Here is a 27,476-nt window from a genome sequence, read left to right as displayed (position 1 = left end):
AATGGTGGAGATATTGGAGATAATGTGTGTTTTTCCGATAGTTAAACTTATTTTGGTTCTATATACTATTTATATTCAATTACAGTGTAAATATGGCTTTGAGAGTAGCTCTGTATGTGATCACATGACAAGTAAAACAATATGGCGACATCTTCTACTTTTCAAAATAAATTGAACGATTTAGAGGCTAGATTAAAGGCTGAAAATGATTCCCAGCGAAAGGATCGTACGCCAAGGACACTTGACTTTGGTCGGACAAGCCCTTCAAGACCAACGCCAAGACCAGGTACGTTGATGCCAGGTGTAAATCGGGTCTAAACTTTGCCCAATTTCCAAAACAGAAACTTCAGGAATTCCTGTCAAAATCTAGTGCACTGGCATGTATGAGATGCATTGCATCCAGATGCAATACATGCATGATGCGGGGAATGAGCTGCTCAGCTATGAAATGTACAGCTAGCTGTATAGTGTAGGATCTCATTGTACACTCAGTTATGCCAATGGAAATGGTAGGCCCATTCCGGCCATGGCCATACACTACGGCTTAGTGACACTGTAAGGGCTTGTGCCTTGTAATGTAAATGAATAGAGGAAGCCAAACGAACCTTAATATACTAACTAGGCACAATGAACAAAATAACATGTGGTGTGCGACCGTGCTGTCTTTTATTTGCTGCTTGTTTGTTAATTGTTTTGACCAGGAGTGGCTTCCTCCGTCCGCCTGGTGTACAGTAAGGAAGGGCCTCTAGCCAGTTATCCGCCGTGTTTTCTAATAGTCTTAAAATTGCATAGGCACATTACTTATCTGGCCTGGACCATTGGCATATCCTTTCAATTATGAGCAGTGGAAACTTAAGATGTCTTTCACTTCTTCCTTTCTAGTGATGCCGCCAAATATAGGCCATGGCTATGGCAATTCCAGTGCCAGTGTCAGTAATCAACCCTTCTCCTTCGGGACACCACCAAGATCTGCCACAAAGCCAACATCATTGTCTTCTCCTGGATCTGCAACAAAGCCGACATCATTATCATCAGTGGGTTCGTCAATGTCTCCAGTTGGCAACAGACCTACAAGAAAACGCTTCACATTGCCAATGTCTCCACAGTTTAAACCACCAGACTGGTAAGTATTTTGTACAAAGGTGTTAAGAAACTGATGATTGCAAGCCAGGGTGTTTGCAAATCAAGATTAGACCTTTTGGCCATAGTATTAGTGGGAAGTAAGATTGTTACCATTTATTGGTCTTTTTCTTTGATATTTTAGTGCTGACATTGATGAAAAGTATCAAGAAATCATGAAACAGACAGGGATGATAGCAGTCAATGGCCAGGTAAGTCCAAGCTGTGACATAAAATGTGACGAAAGTCTTCAAGTAATATGGACATACATGTAGGCACATCCACTGCTTATAGAGAGACAATGTTTTTGATATTTGGCGTCCCTTTTAGACCAGTTTTCATTCAGACTGTAAGGGTTCTGCCTGTTAGGTTCCTGCTTGTCAACTCAGAAAAAGCTCATACATAATACACAGGTAGAAGGCTACATTGAAGAGAAGGGATTCTGTAACACTAAGAAATGATGTGAATCGTTTTGGCATAATCACTGACTGGTAATCATAAGTCCTATGTTGCATTACTCTTTCAGAAATATCCCACAGATATCTCTCAATTGACCCCAATGGGGGAACTGGGCCATGGGACATGTGGTCAAGTCGTGAAAATGAGGCACGAACCAAGTGGCCAAAGTATAGCTGTCAAGGTAAGTGGCTCATTTCGACTTCAATCGTATGCAGACTGAATCCATATGCACACTGAAATGTGTTTCACAGTTCATAAGTTATTCGGCTTACTGCCATGTGGATTCTGTAAGCAGGTTTAGAAAGCCGATTCAACCCAGAGCCAACCCATTCCAACCAGAATTATCCATGGTAAAACTTACTTTTGTTTATTTTTTCAGCAAATGCGAAGATCTGGTAACCGTGAAGAAAACAAAAGAATAATCATGGATTTAGATGTGGTGTTAAAGTGTTCAGATTGTCCCTTTATTGTCAAATGTACTGGTGCATTCATTACTCCTGTAAGTATACATCTTTATCGAGTTTATGAGCACTTGTTGTGAGCAGTGGTGGTGCATTTACTGAAGAAAACAGATTTTTTATGCTATAGTGTCTGGTCAGGGCTTTGATTGAAACTCATAAGTGACATGTTTTTACATGCTTTCAACTGGAAATCAATCAGCTGACATTGTGTTCTGGAAACTTGTAACTGTTGCAAGTTGAGGGGTTCTTTTTGGTTATTTTATGCCCTCTTCATTTCAGAGTGATGTTTGGATATGTATGGAGTTAATGTCCACATGTTTTGACAAATTAATCAAACGGTTAAGACAGCCAGTGCCCGAGAGAATACTAGGAAAAACATGTCTTTCAGTAAGTTCATTCCAACCTTTAAACATAGTAGAATGACCTCTTGTGCACGTAAAGTGATCCACAAGTATACCATGTTGAACATGGATATGTCAGTGATACAGTGCCATCATTATAACCTCTAAGATAAAAGGCTCGCTGCAAAGAGAATCGAGTCTCCTTTAAATCTGCGTAGTATCCCAAGTCAAATGTAAAAGACTTAGAGTGTGGTTTGTGGATCCAATGTGTTTAAATGCAGTGGTCCGATGAGAAACTAGGCATAGCCAAAGACAAAGGGATTATTCCGTTCTCGAAATCTGAAAATTTTTCTATATTTCTCTTTTCAGACACTAAAAGCATTGAACTATTTAAAAGAAGTCCATGGTGTTATACACAGGGGTAAGATAGATTTAGAGTTCTTGTCTTTGTGCAGCATGGAGTCATGGGAAATGATCATTTATTGGCTTTACATAACCCACTCCCAGCTCCAGCTTTAAATTATCCTTTTCCTGTCATGCAAATATTCCGCAAAAGAGAGTCTGCTACACGCTGTAGTGATTTCCAACTTTGCAAACATCCTAGTACCAAGAATTGGGATAAAACAATTTGTGTAGAACAACATAAGGAAAAGCACCATTAGTGTATTCTAATATCTTTTAAATTCTTTCTTACAGATATAAAACCCTCCAATATTTTACTAGACGAATTAGGTCGGATAAAACTCTGTGATTTTGGCATCAGTGGTCGATTGGTAGATTCCAAGGCTAAAACAAGAAGTGCTGGCTGTGCAGCTTATATGGCGGTAAGAGCTATTAATTTTTCAATGGTCAATGTACAAAGGTCAGACTAATTGACCTTGGATCTGAGGTGCAGATGTCAAGGTCACTCTTTCGTACCACTTCAAACATGATTTGTGTCCACCCTGACTGCCCATTCTATTCTGGTTAGATGTTTTTCTTCTAGTTCCACTGTGGTTTGATTTATTTCTCATCCTTGTTGTTCAGCCTGAAAGAATAGATCCACCAGATCCGACAAAACCTGACTACGATATTAGAGCTGATGTGTGGAGTCTGGGGATCACACTGGTGGAGCTTGCCACTGGTGAATTTCCATATAGAAATTGTAAGACAGACTTCGATGTGCTTACTAAAGTTCTGGAGGAGGACCCACCACTGCTACCCTCCAGGATGGGATTCTCCATGGATTTCTGTTCTCTTGTCAGGAATTGGTAAGTGCTTTGTTTAAAGATTTTCTCAGGTGATACGATATTCTTTCCGGGTAGTGTATGTTTTATCAATAGGAAAAGGTGGGGTCTTGTCAAAACCGCTTATTTGTCATAAGAGGTTGGTGTGTTTCCACAGCATATCAAGGTGCATTCATCAAGAAACAAAATCAGACCCTGTGGCAACCCGAAGAAATCATGACATACTGCTCCCTTGTTGCCTGATTTCCTGAGAAAATATTTCATTTTCTCTTTTCCTTTTCAGTTTAACAAAAGACTTCAAAAAACGACCAAAGTATAAAGAACTGCTGGAGCACAACTTTATCAAAAGATACGAGATGTTGCACATCGATGTGTCCAAATGGTACAAAGACATAAGACAACGAATAGAACTCCAAAATGTTCCATATCAGCAGCCTTCTCTCGTCTAATAGTTCATATTCCAAACACTTTGGGGCAGCACTGAATACTAGTTTCATGTCAGCACCGGGTTCATTGTAGCCAGGGCTTGTGTTACATACATGTAGCATAAACTTGTTCATGATCTTCAACCACAAAAGGCCTGATGTCAAACTAGTGATCAGTGCTGCCCACCTATACATAGCTTAGCCTTCAGACGCATGTTTATGTTTTGTGAAAGGCAGCAGGCCATGAAATGATCAAAATCTTGTCAACTAATTTATCATTCAGGGAGATAATAGAAATTCAGGTCAAAATGTTGAAGGGAAACTTGCCTGTTGACTTTGTCTCCAAAGTTACAATCCAGGTGGTATTGATGTTACTCCAACTGTAACATGTTATTATTCCACCTCTTGCAAGTTCAACAGGTAAATCTTTCTTTTTTTAAATGCAGTTCCATTAGACGGTTTTTGCTAAATATGCTATTATGAAACGAAAGTCGCAAAATATGTTGTATGAAATTTTTTTTTTCCGCAAGTCATGTCCATCTGTCAGGATTCCAGAAACCATGGTAGAAGAATTTGTTTCAATTATTTTCTGTTGGGTTCTTAATGCTACTTTTAACTCTGGTTGCTAAACTATGTAATATTTCTCCACTTAATTGTATAGAATGTGTACAGAAATCACTGTTATTAATTTCAAATGATATTGTACCAAATTGTGGGTCGAACTAAAAGTTGTATTCTCGAACACAGGAAGAGACAAAACTTTGCAAGAAGAATTGAATGAAAACCACCAGAATTTGTTGAAATTGAATTATCTTATGCTGCTTACCCGTAGATGTACATTTCATTTTGGTTGCTACAAAGTTTCAGTTCAGCAATAGGTAAATTGTAGTGATATATTCAACAATTAGTGGACTCTTATAAATTCCAGATTAATTCTACCTCCAGTTTGGCAGATTTGTAAAACCCATGATTTGAAAGATGAATTTTTCTAAATGTTCATGCGAGGCCACATGAATTTTTGAAAAAATTGACACGGAAGGTCACTCTTGTTCGTGGTGTGAATAATGCCCAAAGTGTTCATGCAGTGATACATTGTTATTTCAAAGAAATGTGCCACCTATGAAAGAGAAGAGGAACTATTATCTTAAAAAAAGCTATGTTGGCCTACATTTGATATTTTAGAGAGGGAACGTTTTCTCACATATCTTGTCCTTCAAAGGAAAACTATATGCAAGAGCCAAGTGGGCCAGATTAAGTTGGAAAAAGTGGCAGGAAGTGGCTCTTCTGTTTCTCAGTACATTGGTGTTATTCTCATGTGCTCAAGGAACATTATTTTGTCACATGGTCATTGGCCGATCGACTGTACTGAAGACCACCAGTTAGACCTCCTAGCTCTTGCCTATATTCCCCCTTTAAGTACAACTACAGGTATTATGTAGTTGTTGGTAATTCATCAGGTTCAAACCTATTCTGCTTATGCAGCAAATCAAAAATATTAGAAACGTGAAGATTCCATTGTGGTCATTTTAAGAATAATGTCAATTCCTTGTTTTATGGGAAAAAAATGTTCATGTAAAGTAACTTGTACATGGAACTGTATGTAATAAACTGTTAATGAAAGTTTATATAAACAAATCTATCATTGTGTCAATTATTTTCCCGAAAGATAATCCCACTTTTCCTATTGATGTGTTGGTTATTTGCCAAATATGTCAATCAAGTCACGTCAATTAGTCGCAGGTCGTCTTCCTGGTTGTGACTTTGTCTTCAGGCATCACTATAAACATTGGCAAAAGCAAGTGAACTATCAAATTTCTTCCTTCACAATTGGAAAGCATCTACCTTCACCACACCCTTGACCATGGACCCATGATGTGATGGGTCCAGTTTATGGAATGACAAATTCTTATTCTATTTCAAGGTACATCCAGAGGACAACAGTAAATCATTTATTAGCTTCCGAACTAATGACAATCACATAAAGTGAGTGAAGTAATGTGCTGCTGATGATATGGTGTAGTTTAACCAGGTGACATTTTCTACTGCTACACCATGAAGAAAACAATAGGGGACTAATTTATACTGCTACACCATGGTAGAAGTAGCCTAGTACTGTTAAACTCCGCGTGGTGGCGCTGAGGCGGCCGCTGGTATTAGCCTGGTACCACTGGCCACCGCCAGCGTCGTCTGACGGTGGCCAGTGGTACCAGGCTACCGCTGGTATATGTTATATCCAATCCGCGTTAGCAGGTCATGTGATCTTTGAGATACAGTGAACAAACGCAATTTCATTTCCCGCGAAATCTCAAAGATCACATGATCTGCTAACGCGGATTGGATATAGCATGGACCGCGGCCGCTGAGCTCTCCAGTCAGTGAAGGTTATATTGTTCAAAACAATTCCACGTGCATTTTCTGAACTTTAATAAAAAAGCTTCAAAATGAGTGATAACGACGGTGATATGCAGCTAAACATTGTGACAGGCGGGTCGTCAGATAGACGACAGAAGCAAACCAAAATCAGACACCAGCACAGAGTAGGTTTCGATAGAATGAACGTGCATGAGAACCTCTAAATGCACTAGCACAGGCAGGCGAATACACTACACTACAGTATACAGGGTGTCTCAGAAAACTACTTAAGATTAAAAACTTTTGATTTCATCAAAATCACAGGCAACAGGGTATTGCCGCCCTACCTTTTACTTCAATCGAGCTGTCCGTCCGACCGAGGATGTCTGTCTGATCGAGGAGGCTGAACAATAGATTATTAAAAGGATGTAATATTTTCATATACTTTTCAGTCTGTCCGTATCAAAGAAAGAAAGAAAGCAAAGTGGTTAAAGGGGAAAGAAGAGTCAGGAGAGGGGAATGAAACCGCTGATGCTGAACCTGAGGAATCGGCTGGTGATGTGGTAGATGAGGGGTCACCTCCCAAAGCTGGCAAGAGGAAGGCTGATGGTGGCGATGGGGTTCCAGCAAAGAAGACTAAGACAGGGCCTGTGATTTCATCCTTGTTTAAGAATAATCCAAATATCCCACATGTTGTTAGGTGAGTTTGGCACAAGGGTAAATACTAGATTGTCCCATTTGCCCTTCAGCAGTGGTTAGTCTGTGAAAAGGCATTTGGTTTTGTGTTGTTATTTCAATGGGTCTTATGACCTTGATGAATGCTTCTTATATCCGTATGTATTTTGAATTTCAGTTCTCAAGTAGACAAAGTCCAAGAGCGGGTCTTCTCCTCCCAAACCTTCAGTCACAAGGAAGACCTCCATCCATACATCGTAAAAAACCTCGAAGAAAGAATGGGCCTCTTAACAATGACAGCAGTGCAACAACAGACCATCCCAGTTGTCTTACAGGGGAAGGACGTCCTGGTCAAGTCGCAGACGGGATCAGGAAAGACTTTGTCGTATGCCATACCTATTGTACAGATGCTGCAGGGAGAACGTCCAAAGTTGTGTCGAAATGACGGGGTGTTTGCTATTGTAATTGTGCCAACAAGAGAGGTAAGAATAAGATGATTTTCATGATCAGTGCATCATCAGAAAATACACAAAAACACACCTTGACATATAGGCCATATTGTTAAATGTTACATGTGGTTTTTAACAGCACCCAATACTTTCGTAATATAATTTCAACATTTGTGTCTTTTCAGCTTGCAGTTCAGAGTTTTGAAACCTTTCAAAAGCTTGTATATGTAAGTATATTGCTTTGGAAATATGAACTCTTGTCTTTGAACTGAATTGATTCTGAACTTCTTTATAATTTTAATATGTTCATGACCATTGCAATAACCAATCTTTCATCCACTTTTTCAGTCTTTTACTTGGCTGGTAGCTGGTAGCGTCATGGGTGGAGAAAATCGAAAATCAGAGAAGGCACGGTAAGTTTCATGTTAGATCTAGTTTATTCATAATAAGAAGGCCCATGTCAATCGATGAACAACTCTGTGGTTTTGTAATTCACAATCATATTTCTTCTTCTTCTTCAGCGTTCGCTCTGCACTTCGAGGGGGTCAATCTCCTAGGAGTAATCCTCCTCCAAGGCGGGATGAGCGTATCCTGCGTGCCACTATGGTTAGGCGCCAATTGGGTTTATTGGCCTAGTGGTCCGACTTTGGCGAGAGAGATAGAGTCCACGCAAGCTACTCATGTTTCTCACTTGGTGGGGTCTTAGCTTGCCCTGGCATAGACACCAGGTACAAGGAACCTCGGTTTTGAGTCTCATTCGAAGGACTGTGAAGAGCCAGGAATTTTAGTTCCTTGAAAGCCACGCAGGTTCATCCAGACATACGATCATGGGTTCTCCCCGGGATCGAACCCGGGCCCTATTGCCAGTTAAAAGACTCACAACCTTGGTGATAACAATGTCTGTAATGTCATGCTGTATGTAGGCATCTTATTTTATGAAATGTTGATTAAGAACCATTCTTGCTACAGATTACGAAAGGGTATCAACATTTTGGTGGCAACACCAGGAAGATTGTTAGACCACCTTCAGAACACAACCAGCATTAACATTGCCAGGTTAAAGTGGCTGGTTCTTGATGAGGCCGACAGGTAATTGTTATCCAATTAAACAGTCTTCATTACTAAGTAAACTTGGCGCTATGAGCAAAGCTGTACTGAACTTGAACTATTAGACCTTCTGCCGATCTTAAAATGCGTAAGATAGTTGAGAACAATATTTTCAAATATTTTGTTATATGGTGTCTGATGTCTTGATATGCAGTGATGTGTCATAGAAGGTTTGGATACAGACACGAGGAATTTCCACTTGACCCCTCATGCAGTGGTATATGTGCTTACATGTGTGGTAGTCAAAGTGTCTTTTTTAAGGTCACAAGTCTTATTTCCCTTCATTCCCTTTCAGACTTCTAGACCTGGGATATGAAAAAGACGTTTCACAAATCATCAATATACTTGATGAGAAGAAACAAATGGAAAGACAGACACTATTGCTCTCAGCAACACTCAGCCCGGGTGTTGAGAAATTAGCCGGAATGAGTCTTAAATCACCTGTTCATGTTGACATTGTGCAAGGAAGTGCTATCAAGAAACATGTGCCAATGTCTAGTGGGTCGGCGGAGGATGAAGGATCATTTTCTCTGCCTGACAACCTCAAGCAACATTTTATTGTTGTACCAAGTAAACTGAGATTGGTGACGTTAGCGGCGTTCATTCTTTGGAAGTGCAAGGTAAATCATGACTATAAAATGTCTAACAAATGTTGTTACTCTTCGGAGATAGACGTGGTGTAATATCAAAACTTCAGGCTGACCAAGCACTTGAACTGCTGTGATTCTTCTTATTCATTAATGTTTGTAAGTTTGAATTATTTTCTTTTTTCAATTCAGTTCAGTACAAAAGGAAGCAAAGTTATTGTCTTTTTATCAACTCAAGATTCAGTTGAGTTCCACCATAATCTGTTGACGGAAACGATATGTCGAAATGATGACAGTGATGATGAGGACATTGCTGGACTGACCAATCAGATTGATCTATTTAAGCTCCATGGTGACATGGACCAAAAGGTATGTTATCAACAGCAACATGTAACTTGAAAAAATAAGTCAAGACGAGGTTAACCCATGTCTTCTTCGTATTCTGTGGGGTCTAAAAGTGCTTCAAGAAAAAGAGTGAGAATTAAATGAGTCAGTGTAAAATTTCAACATTTCAACACTTGTATTAACTAATTCCTTGGTGATCTGGTTTGAACGTCGTACCCCAATTTTTTTCAGGCGAGAACAAAGGTGTACCAAGAATATGTGGCTACAAAATCTGGAGTCCTGCTGTGTACAGTAAGTAACACAGATTGTATTGGGTCATCTTCATTATAACTCTTAGGAAAGATGTTATGTGAGTTCCGTTCGATGAAAGGCAATTACAGGATTGTCTGTGATAGCAAATGTGAAGGTACAGTATCCTGGATGCAAGATTTGAACATGCTGTCATCATGAAGACTTGAAATGAGGACACTCATTGAATTATTTACAACCAACTTACTCGTCTCCCTCCATGACTTTAGAATCTCTCATTCTCCCAACTCCCGTTTCATTCCAGGATGTAGCGGCAAGAGGTCTTGATCTCCCCAACGTTCGGTGGATCATTCAGTACAACACGCCTGGTAGTCCGTCAGATTACATTCACCGAGTCGGACGGACGGCCAGAGCAGGATCCCGTGGACATGCTCTTATCTTCTTGACCCCCTCAGAAGTTGAATACGTCAAGGTGCTATCAAAATATCACATCAGGTAAGAAAAACCAGGCAAATTGATTTACTTTCGATCCGTATCATGCTGGTTCAGCTTAGACCGATGGGCCGTGGAGCTTACAGGGCTTCTGAATGGCCAGTACCCATATTCCTACTTGAGAAAAGTGGCAAATAGGAATGGCATTTTCCTGATGTTTATGTCGGAATTATTTTCCACTTTCAGTATGGAAGAAGTGAGCATGGATGATGTGTTAAAGACCTTACTGATCCCCTTCAGTACTGGTGGAGGGGCCAAGCCCAAGGAGAATCAGACCAAAGAACAGTCGGCTACTTCACTACAGATGACCTTCGAGAGCTGCGTGCAGGGGAACAAAGATATGGCCCAGTTAGCTAGGAAAGGTATGTTACATCAAACAATACTATTCATATAAGTAAATAAATCATTGTTGTGTATTGAAAGCACGTTTTTTACGAAATAGGAGTCTAAATTGGTAATCATTGTTAATTTTCTCGTAAAACCACCTTCTTTCAGCCTATCTGTCCTTCCTGAGAGCTTACGCCACCTATCCTACGAAACTGAAACACATCTTCCACTTGAAGTCGATCCATCTCGGTCACGTTGCCAAAGCATTTGCCCTGAGAGAGGCCCCGGCACAGATCAGTCATAAAGGCACCATTGAAAGCAAGAAACACAAAAAGTGAGTACATGTGCCACTTGACTTCTTCTGATTTTGTACTATGTCGTAAATCATTTGCTCATGGCTTCTCCAGTCGATAAGTTCCATCACCCAAAGTTGAGCTCTCTGAATTTGGACCAAGTGTGTGTTAAACTGGTACAGTGTACTGGAGTGGGAGTTGGGAAAATGAGAGATTCTAAAGTCATGGGGAGAGACGAGTAAGTTGGTTCTTTTCATGATTGCCAGGTGGCATTGGTGCATGATATGTGCTGCAACAATAGAATGTTTTCTGAACAGTTCAGTGCCATTTTAATTGGCGGCACAGCAGTCGCTTTGAACGGTTAAAGTATTGTGAGATTGGCATCTGTGGATAAGATAGAGGGAAAGCTTCCGGAACTCTCATTTACTTCATGGCATGCCTGTCCTTGCTTACCAATCTTCTCAGAATTTTGTCACGAAAGCATTACTGCAAATTAATTGGCCCAGTTTACACAGTTTACAAAATTAATTGAGGCTCATTAAGTGTGCAAATGCTTGGGAATTGCTACTAATCATGCAAGATTTCAATAAAAATATTGTAATTGTTGCATGGTTAGAAAGACTTTGGTACTTGAATGTCCGGCATGACATATCCTGCCTATTTAAGTTCTCTGTAATTACGGGCACCCTTATGCCCAAATGTCCATATCCATCTTTATCCCATCAAATTGAATAGCCATTGGGGTGTGGGACAGCCTTCGTCAGATTTCTATTCACTACTGTCATACATTTTAAACTAAATAGAAATTTAAAAATTATGTTGAATATGCACATACCGTAGTAGTTTTACTTGAATTCATAACTGAATTCGCCAGTATAGAAAATTTTAATTTGTATTAAAAAGACGCTCTCCAAACATAGTCTCGTCCAAAATATCGTAACCTGTCACTTCCTGATTTGATGAAATTAGCGTCCTGTGGTATATGGATGGAGATTGGTGCCAAAGATAAACGTTCTTTCCCAGCTTCCGCAGGTGGACAGTCATTAACCTTTTGTGACAGGTGCTCTAGGAGACACCCTAAAGGTCTGGTGAACCTCAAAGAAATGGCATCTTGAAGTCGTCATAAACATAAAAAGTAGAATTAGGACACCTACGTGCCAATTTTCCCCAATTCATAACCGAGGATGTCTTATTAGCGCAAATCTTATTTATTTATCCTTTCATATCAGACATGCATGGTATGATTGTATTGATGATGTTAAAGTTTTGAAAATGTCCCCCTGGGAATTAAAGCACGCGTTAATTACTAGTTTCATGATTTTCCATCTGGGCCGTGTCGTCTTTTGTTGGTGCCACCTTGTGACTTTTCATCTTCTGTGAATTTGGGCGGATATTTGTTCTGCGGGGTGACAGCACTTGATGTCTGTGATTGATGAGGCTACGACTCCTGAACCTTTCTCCCAAGTTATTTTAATTTAGATCGAATGACAGATAGACTTCAAGCTGTGTTCGAGACATCAGAATTCCGTATATGTAAAGGATTATAAATCTGATTTGTTACCTGTACAAGACCCTATACACCTCAGGCTAAACATTTTCACAACTTTCTCCCACACCTCAGTTGATAAGCTACCTAAATTAGATCTTCATAAATAATTATTTTTTGAACTTGAAAGAAATTTGCTGAAGCTTCTGGCAATTTCACATGCCTTGGACGATTCCATTGAAAATTGTACTGAGCTAATTATAGGGGCAGACTTTGTTGACTGTCATAAAAAAATCATTTGCTGGTGGTTTATTTTTTGCTTCCAGAACTATTTTCTGATAAAATTTCTGTTAAAGCTTGAACAATTTGCTGAGAAACTATTTTTGGACCTCAAGGAAAAGGTATGAGAGAGGGGTAACAATATATGGTACTAAAACTGTTGTATTCTATACGTAGACCCTCTGCACTTTGTCCCAGATATGAAATTATCATTGAATTTGACCTCTGTAAATAGGACACGTCTCAATGAGACTGATGAGGCATACTCATCTCATAATTTTTACTTTCAGGAAAGATTCTGGCCAGCGCCGTAACCCTCGTCCCGCCATGGGGAGGAAGATGGATGCCATGTCTGAATTTGCCAGTGGTTTCGAAGGAATCAACCCATTCAAAAAGACAAAGAAACGAAAATCTTGAAACCTGTCCCTAGGTGATTTAGCAATTCTTTGGTTTAGTTCTGCTTTGCATCGTACCATAGTCCTTTATAAGACTATTTTATTTTGTCCAGTGTGAAATTTAATATATAATTCGAAATTAAATATTCCTGCTGTAATTAAAACATGATTAATACTAATAGCATCTGAGATCTAGATATTTCTAATTCTCACTTGCAAATAAATTACCCATCTATTCCTACCATATTTAAAGTAAAAATCACTTGAAACAGATGAGCATGCATTTTGAACCCTTCATTGGAGGAGTGATTCACCCCATCACCCTGCTCCCATGATTCACTTCCTCTTCCCAAACAAAACAAATGGCCCACCACTCGTTCAGAAATTGAGGCTTAACTCATTACCTTCTGATTTATTAGCAACATAACCATAATACCTAAAAACAATCTTTTTTATTCCGATACGATTGGAAATGGTGCAGTCTTTCAGAATGCTGAATGGGGCATTTCAAAGTACGTGCCAATTCTACCATGTCCAAGCGGCACCTTTAGAATTCTCCACCATAGCGGATTACTTTCGTTCTCCATTCTTCGACTAAAAGACTCCACACTCGCGCTAACGACGAAAATTTCCTGGGTGATCTGGTAGGGGATTATTCCTCAGCGCCATTTCCGTTTTCGTTCTGGCATCGTTAGCTGAACCATTGCCACGGCATTATCGCACAAAGACGGCAAATGAATTTTCGATGTTCTCGTTGCCTGTGAAAAGAAAACGTTACCGTAAATGTGTATGTTCGCTTTCGCGTTTCGAGACTGAGTCGTTTTCAATCGCGGTGATTTTGAGACGCATTCAAGAGCTGACAATATCAAAATACATGTCTTAGTGAAACCATCAATCTTACAAACTAGAGATGTCTGTACGCCATTTAAATGGATTTGTTATTGTGACCATTTGATTGGCTGTGTTAACCCCTTCTTGTCATGAGACATAAAAGAATATATTTTGATCACCAGAAGATTTTCTAAATTAAGAGTTCAATACAATTGCATATTTTTCACAATGAAAATCAATGAAATAAAGAAAACAACCAACTTCAAATTTCTCTTGTCCTAATTTGGTAATATGCACTAAAAATTGCCTAAATTGAAACATAATAGTATTATTGATATGTTACTGCATGCATGCCTATGTCACTTGTCAGTTAGAAACATTAACACACTAAACAAACTGCATATACAAACAACCACTCGCACTGCATCCGTTTTTCTAAAACTGATACAAAAGAAAACTCTATGTAGATAAAAGTGTAAAAATATGAAAATACTTTAAATTGTGTTATTTTGAGTGCACCACATGACAATTGTCAGTCGAACAATAAAAAAAAACATTAATTGACCAACGTTTCCGAAAACATGAGGGTATACACATACAAACCCTTTAATTTATTGTGACAACTGACAATGTTTTGATAAAACAAACTAAACCACAAATGCTGGTCCGATTTCATTAATGGGCGTAGCAACTGAAGTTGAATCAAACACACGCTCCGACTTCAAATTGTGTTCCAAATTATCCATAATTCTCACCAATATGATTTCATTTTCGGTGGGAATTCAAGTGATGTCAAAACAGTGCTGCTTCCGGGAAGAGGCAATCATGGCCGCCATTATCCATCAATGCCATATTATCCGAGCTATCGTTTAACATGGCTACTCGACCATCAGTACGGCCCTTATCATTGTTGCTTTATTAACGAGCTCATTATGACAGATTAATTGACCACTCCGTCCACCTTGCTTCGCCTGAGGCGATGTGGTCTAAAGCGGGTAGTTTCCTGTCGGGCAATTTTGTTTTCCTTGTGATACAAAGTTACCATGATAACAATCAGAAATTTTGCTGCTCTTTCTGCCAATAAAAGCATCTTTTAATGGACCTGGTGGTTAGTTTAATTGTCATTGTCTACAAGTTGAGTGTCTACTCTATTGGAAAGTGGTCGCAGTGAATGAACATTTCCATCAGTTTCCTGCCGTTCAGTTTGTTGTTTTGGCAATAAAAAGAAACCATTTAAAGTCCCTAGTCGCAGTGACCAAAATCCTCTGTGCAGCTGGCCCGAATAAAATGTCAATCTTACAATTTATCATCAAGATATCCCTACACTACTCTCCATCCAAGAACGTTTTATATAATATTAAAAATATTGTCCCACACAGTCTCCCATCCCAAAGAACATTTTGTGTCCATACTCTAGTTTCACTGTCCTAAGACTGCTTCATTAATTACCACGGAACATGACATCGTGACCATCAGAAAACTTGGTGTTGTCAACCCATTGTCTGTCCAAGGTTAACATTTGAATGGAATCAAAAATATCTTCCGTTTCTTGCAATTGGATATCCGGAAATGGTCTTATATAAGTGAAACTAGTGTAATATCTTACTGAAAGAATCATCATGCATCTCACCTTTAATTCCAGATCCAGCCAATGGCAAACCACCTTTAACTGTGACCTGAACATGTTTGGATTACAGGAGCTATTAATTACAGGCCACTCACTCTGGTGATCGCCAATCAAAGCATTCATTTATTCTCGTTTCCCTTCATTTCCGAGTGGGGAGCAGTTCGGTTGTAACGCAACACGATTCAATACACCGTTCCATTCCCGCATCCAAAACTATGAATGTCACAAATTGAATTTTTCGCATTCTATTCATGAGGAGTATTTCAGTTGCAGCGCAGGCAAAGAGAGACCAATGACAAATTAATTAAAAACTATTTAATCTACTCTTGATTGATTTTGCCTTTTTTCTCTTTATTCAAACTCGGCTCGAGAAGTCTGGTTCAGTTCATGCCACTGTGTTTCCTTTGGATTATATCATTAAAAAGAGGTAACTGCGTAACTGAATAAACATTTTCAGATGTGTTTTGGTTTTTTGTGCCATCATTGCACAAATATAACAGATTTGAACACAGTTTTTTGTTTTAAAGGTAGTCTATGACCGATTTCTCACAAATTTTGAATTGATATACTCCTCGTGTCTGTCTGCCACTGACAAAGACATCAAGACATGCAGCCCAAAAATTACAACATAAAAATGTGTAAACCATAGATCGATTCTCAAAATATCACCAGAGTGACAAATGGAAATAGAACATCACCTGGCTTTCACTAATTTTTTCCAAAGTGTCCTTCCCCCACACAGCCCAGGGCTATTATTGCTTTGCTTCAGCCCTGGGAAGTTCATTTCATTGTAATTTGATATTTAAGTTAAATAAAGAATCATATCAAAACTAAACACAATTTTCAGGCTAGGGCCCAAAACTAAAAATACAACAAAAGCATGGACAATTTCACAGGTATTTTCAACATTATGAGATTTCGAAGAATATCTGCTGTGAGAAGGGGGTTCATGCTCGGAAACCCTCTTGGATCTTCACCTGTTCTCAGGTCTTTCTAAACCTCTCTAATACATACGATTTTACCCTCTATCCCTCAACATATCGAATAAACTAATTGGCCACATCACTTTACACAAACACGGCTAATGGAGCCAATTTCTATGTTCATTATTCTCCTATGGATCCAAAGGAAATCTACCTCATTCATAGCTGATCATCAGACCAGATATAATGGACGTGATCATTGGCTCATTTCCATACTGATAGTGGGTTGGTCGTCAAAATACCCCGATGTTGACATGGTGTTCAGCAGCATTCAATGACAAATCTATAAGATTATCGACTAGATCACGGTACGATTGCCGCCCAAACATTATCGTGATGGTTTAAATGTTTGCTATGAATGGTCTGTTATGAAACGTGGAATGGTGCTAAGTGATTTATTAAGCACGATAAATGCACTGCTGGGAATAAATTGGCATCGTCCAAACTCTCATGTGGTGATTTTGTTGGCAATTATGGTATTGTGTTTATAAAACCTAATATTCTAAACCATTGAAACCATTATACTAACATCATGAACCATTGAAGTCATAATTGAGACTTGGGCTATTCACTTTTGGACATTTTCTCATCTGTTCAAGTAGACATGCTTATCTTTATTATTGTTGTTGCATGCATAATAATGCTAGAGGTAGATATTTGATGTCTTGGTATATTTATGCTACGGTATATGTGACCCATCACATGGAATCGGGTATATGTGACCCATCACATGGAGTCGGGTATATGTGACCCATCACATGGAGTCGGGTACATGTGACCCATCACATGGAGTCGGGTACATGTGACCCATCACATGGAATCGGGTACATGTGACCCATCACATGGAATCGGGTATATGTGACCCATCACATGGAATCGGGTACATGTGACCCATCACATGGAATCGGATACATGTGACTCATCACATGGAGTCGGGTACTAAGTCGCCAGGCATCGAGTAGTCACTGACACTTGTCTGTTTTAATCCACTTTCATATTATGATATCTTTTCAGAACAAACAGTAAGTGAAGAAAAAGAGAATCTAGTGTGATGTTGTCGCAGAAAAATGAAATAGACTAGTGATGTTACAGAAACTTCATTATGCTAGGATGTTATTTTGTTTTTAGTAAGAGGACAAGCCAAAAAATGTCCTGTTTTTCAGTGAGAGAATATGAAATGACTTAAAGGAAGTCCTTCTGGTACGATGCATTTCTGATCGAATTGCAAAATATTCTTTTAGTTACATCTGCTTGTTAACAGTTTCTTACATGTACATAGAGATAATGTATTGAAAATGAAATCTTAACTAAAGTTGATTAAATGGTTGAATATGTTAACTTTGTTATTTTTGATAAGTTTGTTATTTGTTGAGATAGACTTTGCAAGAGAGGCAGCACATCAGCCAGCCATTACTCCTCTGACATCAACCAGCCCGACCAACCAACCAGCCGTTGTAGGCTACATTCAAATGGGCCTCCTACCTGGTCACTCATATACCCCACACGTGTAGTACATTTGAAAAGAGGGGTTGCCATCAAATAAAACTGACCCAATGATGAGCATAGCCCTCTTGGCTTCCCAGCCACTCCCCAGTTTCCCCCTCACTCGGCCCATGGTCTACTCCTGTGCTGCTGAGGTTTGAGGTGGTAGAAAACTATGGAAGTCCAGATATACAATGTCGTTTCTCCTTGTTTTGGGGGGAGGTAGGTCAAAATAATTTTATAACTGTAATCCCTAATGTTAAACTTTCTGCTGATCAACTCGACTTGGAAAGGTCCCAATTGGTGCTCCGTCTGCCTCATGGCGCAGTGCCTGATTTGGAAGAGCTGGGGACATGTTACTTGATCAGTATTCATAACCTGGCTTACTGCTTGCCTGAACAACCAACAGCGGGGCCACAACATCGACTTGGCTGTCTAAAACGCCGATTTATACCTCGAGAGTCTGATGGCTGTGTTTCTGCTCGATAAAACGGAAAAATTAGGATGGTTGTCTCGAATTGAAATTTGTGCACCACTATCCCCAGATTTGATGGGTTTTCTGGTTGAGTTGGTCAACATTCCCATTGGGAATTTCGGCGTAATATTGGAGTCGTGGCTTGGAGACTTGGCTCATTTAGCTTGGCTGTTTTGACTTAATGCATTGTAATTAGGATTTATTGGGTAGAACAAGAGGGAATTGGTGGGACGGAGATGTCATCGGAATGTCATTGGGTATCATTGTAGGATGAACTCCAGCCAGTGGGGATTGTGAGTTGTGAATTGATGGAGCCTCCTGGGCTGTCGCCACAAGCTCTTTGAGAAGGCATTTTTGGTCTTGCCAAGGTCAAGAAGTTGGCGGACGTTTTGACAGGGGCAGAAAGACTAAACGGACAGCTGCGGGTTGGTAACTTGATCCGCAGGACCCAGTCATTTGGAGCCAGTCCTTCATTGTTATGTCATTGGGTTGTCACCAAAGTTTTTGCGGCAACGTGTCATTTACGCATCTTTATAACAGACCATGAGTCGTCTAAAGGCTATAAATTGAATCAAACAAAATGACCAATGTGTAAACGAGATCTTGGATGAGATACGATTTGACCATTATGCAAATCAGTTTATGACCGATGTAATCTTGTCTGCACATGATTTCATCTTGTTTTGTACCATCTGGGGAAATGATGTCAACCTCGGCACGTTTTCCTTCATGCCGATCCACCGTCGTTATGCGTATGACTTGAGGACTGATATTCACCGCCGATAAGTCGCTATGGTTTTCCTTCAGCTGACGGACATCATGGGCATGAAAAGAAAGACACTCTTCAGGAAGTGTCCGTGTTTGCCATGCGGAAGGACCTTTGGCTGAAAGGTCCGCATCTTCCGTGCATTCAGTGATCTGCAGTAAGATTCGAGGGTTCAATTCATCGACTGGTATTTTTCACTCAGTGTTCTTGTCGAGTTGTGACTTCGTCTCCAGTTCCCCTGGGGTCGAGATTGTTCCAACAATGCCCCGCCTGTTTGCTCCTCAATCCCACCGCTCAACTCGAGCGTATTAACATTATAATTAACGCATCGGAGGTTAAAACAAATGTAAGACTGAGTGACAACCGCCCTAATGAGAAAGTAATGAAGTTGCTGATCGGCCCGGAGTCTTCAGCCCCGGGAGAACTAGCGGACTAACAAGGGCTGACAGGGCGCCGCACAACCGTGAAATTTTCATGTAACGGGCATGATGAGGGTAGATTTGAGTTAATAGCTATCTTGTATTGCTCTTGTTCTGATCTGAACGGTTTGCCGATTGGGAGTCGTCTGCGTGACTTGGTTTTGGTAATAAGGTCTGATTTGTACCGCTGTCTTTTCGCTGCTCTTACGGGGGAAGTCGAGTGTAAAATATAGATTTAACTTCTGATGAGAGTTTTGCGGTGGGATTTGTTTCTTTTTAGGAAGAAGTGGTTGCATGGGTAGCATTTTTCAGTTGCTGGCAAAACTTTCTCACTCTGGTACGCCTACTGAGGGCCATCAATTATTTCTGTACAGTATACCCAGTTTCCCAGAGAACGCAGGGCATTATCAAGGTTAATGATATCCAGGGTCGGATCGTACTCCTTTTCACTTTCTTCTGTCCGTCATGTCCGTAGCTGCTCCCTTCAGGTCCACATTCAAATATCTGTCCGATGAGGTCCAACGGACTTTTACTCTGCATCACCTAGGCTATCATCTTCAATAATATCGACGACCATTAACATGTTATTCTGGGTGTTTAGTGAACGGTTACATGACTACTAGTATTAATATTAGTGTGGCTGCAGTGGAAACCTGTGGTATTTGTGACACTAAACCGCTACATCACACATGATAAATAACATGTTATACCCTGTCGCTGTTTCAAAAGCTGTTGCATGTGAAAAAAAATGCGGATGAAGATTACGCTACGGAACACTAAAACCGTTACACCAAACATGGCCATCTTCTTCATGGGTGTATGGGTGGCCATCAAAACGTTACTGTTTAATGACCGGTTACATGACAATAAGAATCTTGATGTCACTGCCCAACAGAATGTGAACATGTTTCCCAACCGGGGGTCCTATCTCCAATTACCCGAAAATTGTCATCCCGAAGCTAAACTTTGAAGCTTAATTTACATACAGCGCACGGGTTGCCAGAGGGGGCGCGAATAATGCGGGTAACTCAGTTAGCCACGCGCCACTGACTAAACTAATAGCAGTATTCCAACGATAAATTAACTAAATTTCCAGTTTCCATTAAAGGTTTGTTTCAAGTGGTTCAGCTGATTTTATAGCCATTCATGGGGTGTTCCCGCTGTTTGTACTTGATATGAGATAATTAACGGTAAATGATCTAATTTTAAGGCATTCCGTTCTGTCCAATGTTTGCAGTCAGTCGCCGTGACTAGTTGAGTTAAGTTTCTTAAACAATCTGTGCATTTGCTGAGTAAGAATGATACGTGTACGTGTGCGGTTGACAAAAATAACTGAAAACTTATGGTCGAACCAACAATGTTTGGCCATCGTGTATATATTGGCAAGGCGTATCTCTATAAAAATAAAATCCCCATCCTGTACGGCACCTCCCCTCATGAGCCCTGTGTCGTTTTTACGACAAACAGTCAGTAATCCCTACCGTTAGCGACCGTTTTTAAACGGATGAACCGGGCACTAAACCTTTACAGTCTCTTCCTGTTTCGTCAGTGATCCGTTCCCTCTCCCCATCATCCCTACGCTGCGTAATCGAGTCACGTTCACGGAATCATTTTAACGTGACAAATGACCACTTAACGGGTTCGTACCATTATTTGGGGAGGGAGGAGAGGTCGCCTTTCATCTTAAGAGTAGCTTGATGTAGGAAAAAGACTAAGAACGTGGCTGGTGACCATCTTGAAGTTGAAGGATTCATATGAAACAGTGTTCTTAATTGAGTAACTACTAGATCGTAACTATTGGACATGATTAGCCAACTATTCTACCTCTGACTGGTCATCTGTCGCATAGAAATTGTTTTGGTATGATGAAATAAGTAATAATGACTTCCATCTCAAGTCAGCGAATAAAATTGTTTAACAGTTGATAATCAAAAAGTGGTGATAGCTAGCCGACAGATAAATAATGGTTTCCATACAGTAATTGAAACGGTGTAAGCTTTCGACTCCCATGGCAGTCCATTCGTCATCCTAAACGAGGGTTCTTTTTCGGTGAGGGAAGAGGCCGATCTGCCGCGTCCGGACGAGTGAGTGTGGTATCCTGAGACCAAACGGGATTTGCAGGAAAGCTGGCTGCAACAATTTGGAAATACTCAACAACGATATTGTAACACTTTATATGTTGGCACAGTTGAAAATGAGGTCACTGTTTTCTGCTAATGAAAGGTCGTCTACCATTCTGAGATCTTTGGGTCGTCTGAATAGGGCTCCGATGAACATCCTCGCTTGGACGTCCTTACAGCGCCGCCCTCCCTTATGGTTGGTACAACCAGATTCACTTGGCTTAATATTCTGTAAGTTTTATGATCGAGCAAATCTGTTGACAAGCGTGCTCTTAACTCGTTTTACTTCCTAAAAGCATGTTATTTGCTAATGGGAATCCGCCGTGACAAGATAACCAACTAGGAGGGCTCCTGAAGGACGTGTTGGATTTTCTGGTGGTTGTACGCTGTGGTTGCGACATGGTCTCTGGTATGTCGAAGTTAGTTTGTTGTAGTTGCTTTAGTCAACATGTCGTGCTAGCCCGGGTTGTGACGTGGTCCCATATGATATCAAGAGAGTGGCCACACGATGTTCGCCAGAATGGCAGTCTGATGCTCGCCATGAGAGAAAACATTATTCGACTTGGTGCACCATACCATCGTGGAAGGGACTCGTGTCAGCAGTCTTGCTGTGCCTAATTTTTCTTTCGCGCAATTTGGCACTTAGGCGAAAAGTTTTCGAAAATGAAAGTTTATGTCTTTGAACTGCTCTCACACCTGAGGTAGATGGAAAATATTCCCTTGACGGGTTTGCGAAATTGTTGGTCAAGTTGTTCTCCACTATATCTATGAAGACTCGGATTATGTTCACCCACAGCGAAACGATATTGAATATTATATCCCATTTTCAGTTCCCATGGGGCAACTTTAGGGAAGATGTATCAAGGAAGATGGTCTCTAAGTGGACAAATATTACAGCTTTGGCACACCAGATAGTACGTCTCATCAATTGATTTCTATATCATATCAATATGGAAAATAAATTGGCCTGAATTACGACGTCCATCTTCCAGGAACTGAATAGTTCATTTATGACTCTGTAGTCCTCTTGGGAGGAATTTGAAAGCATGGTTCCTTTTATCGTCCATTTGCGCCATTTTTATATTCGGGTTGTCTCCTATGATATGATGACAAGAAACCAGGCGCAAAATCGTTAACATCCATAGCACGTTAATAGACCACAAGCCCGTGACGAGTAAATGACTTACTTAGACATCGTTTGGGGAGGAATTATCAACATTTAATGATGGGCTTTGATTTGGCAATAACTGCGACAAATGGAACAAGATGGTGGTCTTTGATCAGCGCCACTCGCGGGACTCTCAAGAGCCAGAGGCGATTTGTTAACAGAGTCAGCGGGAAGAGATTTATGTCAAGTTTACCGTTTTAATTGGCAGGCGGGTCCCATTGGGATGAACTGATTGGTGATTCTTTTAGCGCATTAGTTCAACCCGCTAAACAATCCACTGACACTGCGCCGTCAATTATATCTCATTGGGTTTGTCCGCCATTAAGTATAGTGGAGGAGTTTGATGGGATTCTAATCAGTCTCCACGCAGCCTTGGGGCATGGTGGAGACGTGCGCACTGACATGTAAATTGCTATTATCTCTGTCCGGATTTTATCAATCGTTGGTGACAGAATCATTGCCATTGAGCTAATAGTCAGTTATTTTCCATTTTTGAGCAAAATGGCAGACATGTTACTAAAACAAAGGGATGGGATGCTTTTTCTCATAAGGATAGTCTGGCCATCGTCATCAGAGGACATAAAAGAGCTGCAATGGCACTGAGATCTCAACAATAAAAATTTTTAAAAAATTGAAAGTTATTTACTTGTAAATTAAATTCTTGTGATACCGATCATTCGCGAGTACGTTGTCAAAATCTGATGAGCGTATATCGCTTTTTAAAACTTTGGTAAACAGTGGATGAATCTGCAACTGTAATCATATTCATATTACAAATTATAAATCGTGCATGTGGCTTAGGAAAAAAATGATGAATGGATTTTTGTTGAATGTCTAATATCGTTCAGTAATGCACAATCACGCGTGTTGACAACATGCACCCGTGTCTTGGAGATGTGCACGTAGCATTAAAATTCAGACCTCCGTCGGGGTATCCTGTCTTTATCCGCAGCATTTAAAAAGTTGACCAATACCAACAAAAAAAAATATCCAAAATTATTCACCAGTAAATCATATCAAAATTTTAAAGCGAGCTCCCCTTATATACATTTTTGATTATATTCATGCGATGCCAGTAAATGTTGCAAACTAAATTTTAACGGTTATGCGTTCGGAAATGAAAAACAGGAAAGTGAATGTCACTCTGATTGGCCTGATCTCAAAATGATGTAATTTCTTTTTCCGTGTTACGCCGATGAGTATTGCAAACTCATGCTCACCAGGGCCAGGGGTGCGTAACGGGGAGTCAAAGTTGTTGTGAAATAACTGTTTCAAATCTTGTGAAAGTTTGTTTAGAGAGCCCCACCGCCCCACGGCGCAGGGACACAAAGGTTGCTGCTCACCATTCATACATCTATCTTATTAAAAAAGTCGAATATGTTTCGAATTCGCACACGACGCGAATAGGGTGACAATGGGCTGGAATAACACTCGAGCACGCGGAGCCTGAATTGACAGAGGGTGTGGGCATTGTGCCCGTGTAACAATAATTTTAGAGATATGTCTAAATGATATTTTGTACAAACTCAGGCACGCGGCGGTTTTTGATGGGATTTTGTTTTGTGTTTTGTTCAATTCAGCGTGCATTTGCCGTAAATACATATAAATTTTGGTATGAAGCTATCAAAAATGTCGGCCTACGATTATTCTTGTGACTTGTGGTCTGATTGGCTTTTGATATTACCTGTATTGGCGTAACAGGCATAGGTACATAGTCAGTTGTATCACCCATCAGTTGGTAAGTCCATTGCAATCCGTCTTCTATCAGCGACAACAATGAGTTATGTCTATACTCATAACGGGTATTGTCCGCAAGCAGCACATATTGCATTTTGATTGGGATGCAACATCAGCTCTTTAAATAACAAGCAGGCCTGTTATTCAAGATCACGCTATGGTACCGTATCATGCAGCGCCGGTTTCCCTAAACTGAATGAAAAGGGTGGACGAGAATGAAGAGTGGGTCTAACCGAGCGGAATACTCTCATTTTCACTATGGCAGTCAAAATATTCACGCAATCTTTTTGAAAGCAACATGACGCCTAACTCGAACCGATTGAAGGTTCCCTGTAGCCATTTTTTGTCTGCAGACACTTGTGACCATATCTGCACATGTAATTCTCTTGTAAAGCACAGTTATTAATATGAATTTATTAAAACGGGGTAACTTATATTTGCCCATCTGTTGCTGGTGTGATTCTAAGGCGTATGGGCCGCGAGAAAAGGTTTGTGTTGCATGTATGGTTAGCTTTGTTCACTCTAGATTGTGTGGAAATAAAAAGAATATAGTTAAAATGAATAAGTATCGTTAAGGATTTCCTTTGCAGTAACAGCCTGCAAATTGTTTAAGAGTCCTTATCGATCAATCACAAGGCCTTTGTTGGTTTTCTGACAACTTCACAATTACAAGTAGTACACATTTTTTTCGAGAATGTGAAATCAATGCAGAAATATGGGGGGACATGTTAGAGCTACTGGAAAGACTTTGTTTACTCTGAAGGCAAATAAAAATTGTACTTTCAAGAAATGTGTCCGCCAAGTGAGAGTTCAGGTTGTGAAGTCGGTTATGGTGATGACGATGCGACGAGGTTGGTGATGGAGGTGTATTTTCAAGAAATGTGTCTGCCAAGTGAGAGTTCAGGTTGTGAAGTCGGTTATGGTGATGACGATGCGACGAGGTTGGTGATGGAAGTGTATTTTCAAGAAATGTGTCTGCCAAGTGAGAATTCAGGTTGTGAAGTCGGTTATGGTGATGACGATGCGACGAGGTTGGTGATGGAGGTGTCAATGAAAATGAAACTGAACATGGTGTTGATTGATGATGATTGTGACGATGGGATATATCCCAGTTGTTGACTCCCATTTCACACGATTACTGCAGATGTTGTGTGTTGTGGTGTTTACACCGATGTCAGATCCGGGGACAGGGACGCCCCGATGTTTTTGTCCCGATGGACTTGTCCTGATGTGGACCTTCTTTCTCTGCATGACCTTGGTGAATTTTCCGTGACTGTCCAGAAAATATCTGTCTATCGCATACTATTCATGTCACTTCAAGGCTTGCTTCAAGGATCTTTTGGTAGTTTGTCACTTTTACAAATTCAGTATGAAGTTTTACCCCTCATTGTTGAGAAACGCGTCAATTTGTTCATTGTCCAATTTTTATCTCTGAGCTTTTTGTGCCCGGAGGTATCAGGTGTGTCGGGTGCATGGTCTAAGTTGTTTGGCGCGTGGGATCGTATTCATGGCTGTCTGGTCATTTCCATTCCCATCTGGTCATCCCATTCAACGAAGATTTACAAAGTTCATCATAAGGTGAATGTTACAAAAGGTTTGTTACTACTTTGAACAAAGTTGAAAACGTAATTGTGGAATTTTGTTTCACCAAACATAGTTGTCATAAATGTCAATGATGAGATGTCTTCTGCATCTCACTCCTCACTCTTATTTTGCAGTCTTTGTATCGCTTCTAAAAAACGACATCCACTATGATGCGAGTTAAGCACATGGTCTTGTGATCGATTAAGTCTAAGTTATCAATATTCAAATTTAAGACAAAGAGCAAAGTCTGACATCTTGGATTTCACAGTGTTCGAAATTCTCAACCCTGCGTTGAGATTCAATCTCGTCTATTCAAAAGATGTTTTAGCCCGGCATTTAAGAGTGAAATTCTCAAAGGAGCAGTTAATGTCCCATTGTTTATCCTCTGACGATCTTCTAACTTTTAAGAGAGCGAAATTGCTGAAACCTTAATCCATTCTCGCGTCACCTTGTGTGGTATCATTTAATTTCGCCCATCTTGTAAATGGTTTTATCTTTAGCTGAGTCTGTTAGTTAATGCGTTTAGGTGTCGTTAGCCTGTTAGCAAGCATTACTGTGGCACTTAGCACGGCTTCATTCAATGCTCCGTGGAGTCATTAGGAATCTAGAGGGATTTCTCAACCACCCTCGTACGCCGCCAACAAATCTAATAGCCGCCCTGGGAGCGCAGTGATGAGAAAATAATAAATTAAGAGGGTTTACCTCTTTCATGAGACAATTATATTATGCTTATACCATCGGGGAATGAATATGAGTTTTATTGGATAAAGAAAGGGATGATTTTCACATTTTGTGATTGCGGGTACGTGCTTTGCGGCGCTTTCATCCAAGCTTTCGACGGGACGCAGAAGGAATGAGCGGCAGCGCGTGACAAACACAGAAAGGACGCTAACAGGACGACATTAGCAACAAATTAGATCTTGCTTGCTCTAATCTGTTCGGAAATGGGCCTTTTGATAAAATGCTAGCGAAAGAAACAACACCATTAAGAAGGTCCATTTGTCAATTGAGCAAAACTAGCAATTCTAGTCCGCTAGCATTACATTAGCTTTGGCTTATAAGATTTATACAGTGGTAACCCAACTGGCTTTCTTGCTAATACGATCAAGGCATTGCTATAAATCAGTTGTACGGCTGAATGAATGGCCAAATAGCTTCTTATCATCAACTCCAATATAGCAATCTGCTGTTGGCGAATGCAATCAGTCACCATGTTA

The 27,476-nt window shown here is 40.2% G+C and overlaps 2 protein-coding genes across 2 annotated transcripts; both read left to right on the top strand.

Moving 5' to 3' along the window:
• Positions 1-141: 141 nt before the first annotated feature.
• Positions 142-5,637, top strand: LOC135501585 (dual specificity mitogen-activated protein kinase kinase 7-like). The gene is made up of 10 exons (XM_064793761.1): positions 142-286; positions 883-1,123; positions 1,265-1,331; positions 1,646-1,759; positions 1,958-2,077; positions 2,319-2,426; positions 2,750-2,801; positions 3,077-3,204; positions 3,407-3,630; positions 3,890-5,637. Exons 1-10 carry the CDS (start codon positions 142-144, stop codon positions 4,053-4,055), a joined length of 1,365 nt encoding a protein of 454 aa, XP_064649831.1. The 3' UTR covers positions 4,056-5,637.
• Positions 5,638-6,426: 789 nt separating this feature from the next.
• LOC135501758 (probable ATP-dependent RNA helicase DDX31) lies at positions 6,427-17,781 on the top strand. The gene is made up of 14 exons (XM_064794038.1): positions 6,427-6,568; positions 6,836-7,083; positions 7,237-7,540; positions 7,693-7,734; positions 7,856-7,920; positions 8,477-8,596; positions 8,910-9,234; positions 9,394-9,570; positions 9,778-9,837; positions 10,100-10,290; positions 10,474-10,649; positions 10,783-10,948; positions 12,963-13,102; positions 17,523-17,781. The coding sequence occupies exons 1-13, from the start codon at positions 6,473-6,475 to the stop codon at positions 13,087-13,089; spliced, it is 2,097 nt and encodes a 698-aa protein (XP_064650108.1). The 5' UTR covers positions 6,427-6,472; the 3' UTR covers positions 13,090-13,102; positions 17,523-17,781.
• Positions 17,782-27,476: the final 9,695 nt, after the last annotated feature.

The sequence above is a fragment of the Lineus longissimus genome, chromosome 17 (assembly GCF_910592395.1).
Source record: "Lineus longissimus chromosome 17, tnLinLong1.2, whole genome shotgun sequence".
NCBI classification, from domain to species: Eukaryota; Metazoa; Nemertea; class Pilidiophora; order Heteronemertea; family Lineidae; genus Lineus; species Lineus longissimus.
This window is presented reverse-complemented; position numbering and strand designations above follow the sequence as displayed.